Source organism: Apteryx rowi, unplaced genomic scaffold, assembly GCF_003343035.1.
Source record: "Apteryx rowi isolate R43461 unplaced genomic scaffold, aptRow1 scaffold_222, whole genome shotgun sequence".
NCBI lineage: Eukaryota > Metazoa > Chordata > Aves > Apterygiformes > Apterygidae > Apteryx > Apteryx rowi.
This window is the reverse complement of record NW_020448553.1, coordinates 615305-618497: the sequence shown is the minus strand read 5'-3', so window position 1 is coordinate 618497 and position 3193 is coordinate 615305. Positions and strand designations below refer to the sequence as shown.

The following is a 3193-nucleotide window of genomic DNA, read 5'->3' as shown; positions in this document are numbered from 1 at the left end:
GCGGCGACGGCGGGGGCAGCGCGCGCCGCCTGCGCGGGCGCCCGGTCCGTGTCGGGGCAGCGCGCTCGGTGCTCGATGCCGGCGGGGAAAGCGAGGTTTCCTTGCGACGCCTTTCTTTCTTTCTTTTTTCTTCTTTTTTGCATGGGAAGGCGACGCGATGCACTCAGGCATGTGTGGGTGAATCAGAGCGTCGTGGCACGGTTTTCGCGGTGTCCGTAACCCTTTCCTTCCCTTTGTCTGCTCTGCCCCTGACGCCTTACCTACGCGCTCGGCGCTTTCGCTCTGAAGCATCGCATGTGCGTCGCTTTGAAGTTTGGAGAAAAGACCTCGTTCAAAGGGCGAGAAGAAGCCCTTAGTAGCATGTACTGGGACCTCGTAAAAGAGTGTGTCATCAGTAACTCATTTATTCTAGACGATCCAGACCTGAAAGATATTGACCCTATGGTATTAAAACATTGCCATGCAGCAGCTGCGACGTGTATACTGGAGGCAGGAAAACAGAAAGCCGACAAATCTGCTATAAGGTACTAAGACTTTGAAGCTACCTCATTTCTCTAGTGGCTGTTACTTACTGTAAACTATACTGCTGACTTAATGTTAACAAAAAACTCATAAAATCTTTTTCTCTGTAGCACATGTCTAGAAGACTGTAAATTGGATAGAGAAAGAATAGAAGAATTTTGCACCGAATATCAGGTTTTTAAACCAATTTTACCGTACTTGTTTTTTTCCCCCTCTGGTAACAATTTATTTGAATCTAGCAGATATGTGTTGTTGTTTTTTTTTTTTTTCCAGAAAAACAAGGATACATTGGAAATCATATTGGGAAGGTAGGTCAGTCTCTCAGCACAGATAGTTTCAGTTACAACTACTTTAAAAGTGTCCTGAAAAACATACGTAGGTACTTTAAGTGATGAAAGCAAGAAACACTGCTCACAGATTTTTTCTTTAAATTTTTTACAGACTTTAGAAAACAACTGTTGAAACTTTCTTCTCTCCTTTCAGTAGTCTGCTCTTAAGTAACTTTTTGAACTTTTTATTAAACATTACAAATATCAGAAAAGGGTTCTTGACTTTACTGATGGACAGCTTTAGGAAATTGACTTTTTCTTTTAGTGTGGGGTACATATAACTATTGTGCTTTTCAGCATAGGCAGATCTCCTCTCCATATAACTGATGTGTCTTGGCGCTTGGAATATCAGATCAAGGTAATCTTAACACATCGGGGTGTTTTCTTAGTCTATTTTGGTTCTGAAACCTGACTTTCTGTATATTATTTGTTTTTAATTTAGACCAATCAACTTCATAAAACTTACCAACCATCATATTTGGTGACCTTAAATGTAGAGGTACTGTCTATCTACCTTTCCCAGTACCCTCAAAGGAAAAAAATGCAATCTCCTGTCATTTTTTAATAAAACAGGTATTGTTTTTTTTCTCTTCAGAACAGTGATTCAGGATCACACCCAGATGTTAGCTTTAGTTGCACGATGGAGCAATTACAGGTACTTCTTTCCATCATCATTGTTTGGCTCCAGTTGTGAATATATATATATATTACTGTCAATCAAAATGAAAGTTTATAAACTGCTCTCAGAAAAATATCCAGGATTGGGAGGGTAGGAGAGAATCTTCTACAAAACATTGTCTGAATGTAGTCATCTTGCCTTCTCAAATAAAGTTGTGTAGTAGCTGATTTTAGTTGCATGGAAATAGCTCTCTCTACCTGTATAAATATTTTATCTGTTTTTGTAGTTGTAATATTTATTTGGAAGGAAAATGGTCAGTTTTATGAAACTCTCTTTTCCTGTGGTGCAGGGAAATTGTTAAGCAAAATGGATCACTGATTTAAATATATATGGTGATTAAAAATAGTGAATGAACTGAAGGCTCTTCGGTGATGTTAATGACATGTAAGAAATGTACTGAAACAAGCGTTGATCTTCACTTAACGATTTAAATGTGTAACTGAACAATAGAGGTATTGTAATGCTTGAAAGTGACCAAACTGTGGAAGACTGGGAAGAGGGATTGGGGATAGAGAAAAGGAGATATTAAAACTTCAGATTTACACTGCTTTTAACGTGTTTCTCCAAATTCCTCTTTTACTTAGAAATAAGTGTTTTGATTTGGTTTGCTCACTTGGCGGAATCTGACATAGTTTGACTGGAGAATGGTCCTAGTATAAAATTGCACTCAAAATGATTTCAGTATTTTTAGAAATGCATGTAGGACTTAAATGCCTCAACCAAATGTTAGCATGAAGCATCATAATGGTGCTGATAAAATCTTCATGTTAAAAATAGTGATGTTTTAGTCAGTTTTACATATTAAAAGGTGTTTTCCTTCAATTCCTACTTTTTTACTATGTTGTAAAATGTGAGGTTATTTTAATTGTCTTTCTAGCATTGTACATCAGTTGCAAGATTTGTTTGTGGTATAGCGCTGCTATCCCTTGGCCTGCTGTGTAAAAGAATGTTATGTTCTACTGCTAGCTAACTTTCTACAAAATGTTTTTATTCTGATACAATATTTCATCCCTTAGGATTTAGTTGGAAAACTAAAAGATGCTGCAAAAAGTCTTGAAAGAGCGACTCAGATGTGATGGAAGGAAGGTGTCAGCCTGTGGAGTTGAAGTACTCTGATTCCTAAGAGTGGCTTCTAAATGACAAATGTCTTTCATCTCTATTTACATCTCGCGATGTAAACCTTTTTATGAGTTCTTGGATGTGAATTAAGTAAAATCACTATTTTCATGAAGGCAGATGCTATTCCTTGTTCATGTCATGTTTTCGTGAAAATTAACTCATGGTAGAAATTGAGTTAGCTGTAGTGTCTTCAAAGCATTCCTTCTATTTTATTTTGTGTGCTTTAAGTATTTATCACTGATTATTTTTCTCCGGGATCTAATAAAGTTGATTCGCTCTTGTTCTGCGTTTTTTTTTCCTTTTTTTCTTTTTTTTTTGAGTGAATTGCCTGTACCCCGCACTACGCCGCTAAAGGTAGCACCAGCTCCGCGGGAGGGCAGAGCCCCCTCCTCCCGCGCCGCCGCCACGGCGCGCTGGCCGAACTGCCCGCGGCGCTTTGCTAGTCACTGCACCGCTCCTGCGGCCCGCGCGCGCTTACAGGTCGCCGCCGCCGCGGGCACGGGAACAGCTTTCACGTAACCGTGCGGCGTCGGGTCGCGCCCGC

The 3193-nt window shown here is 39.8% G+C and overlaps 1 protein-coding gene across 1 annotated transcript in view; it reads left to right on the top strand.

Moving 5' to 3' along the window:
- The first annotated feature begins 294 nt into the window (after window positions 1–294).
- Window positions 295–3193, top strand: part of LOC112965697 (polycomb complex protein BMI-1-like) — a 14275-nt gene continuing 11376 nt past the window's right edge. The window contains exons 1-4 of the mRNA XM_026064947.1: window positions 295–524; window positions 633–696; window positions 796–830; window positions 1447–1506. Coding sequence (XP_025920732.1) covers window positions 295–524; window positions 633–696; window positions 796–830; window positions 1447–1506 — 389 coding nt within the window. The remainder of the gene's footprint in view (window positions 525–632; window positions 697–795; window positions 831–1446; window positions 1507–3193) is intronic.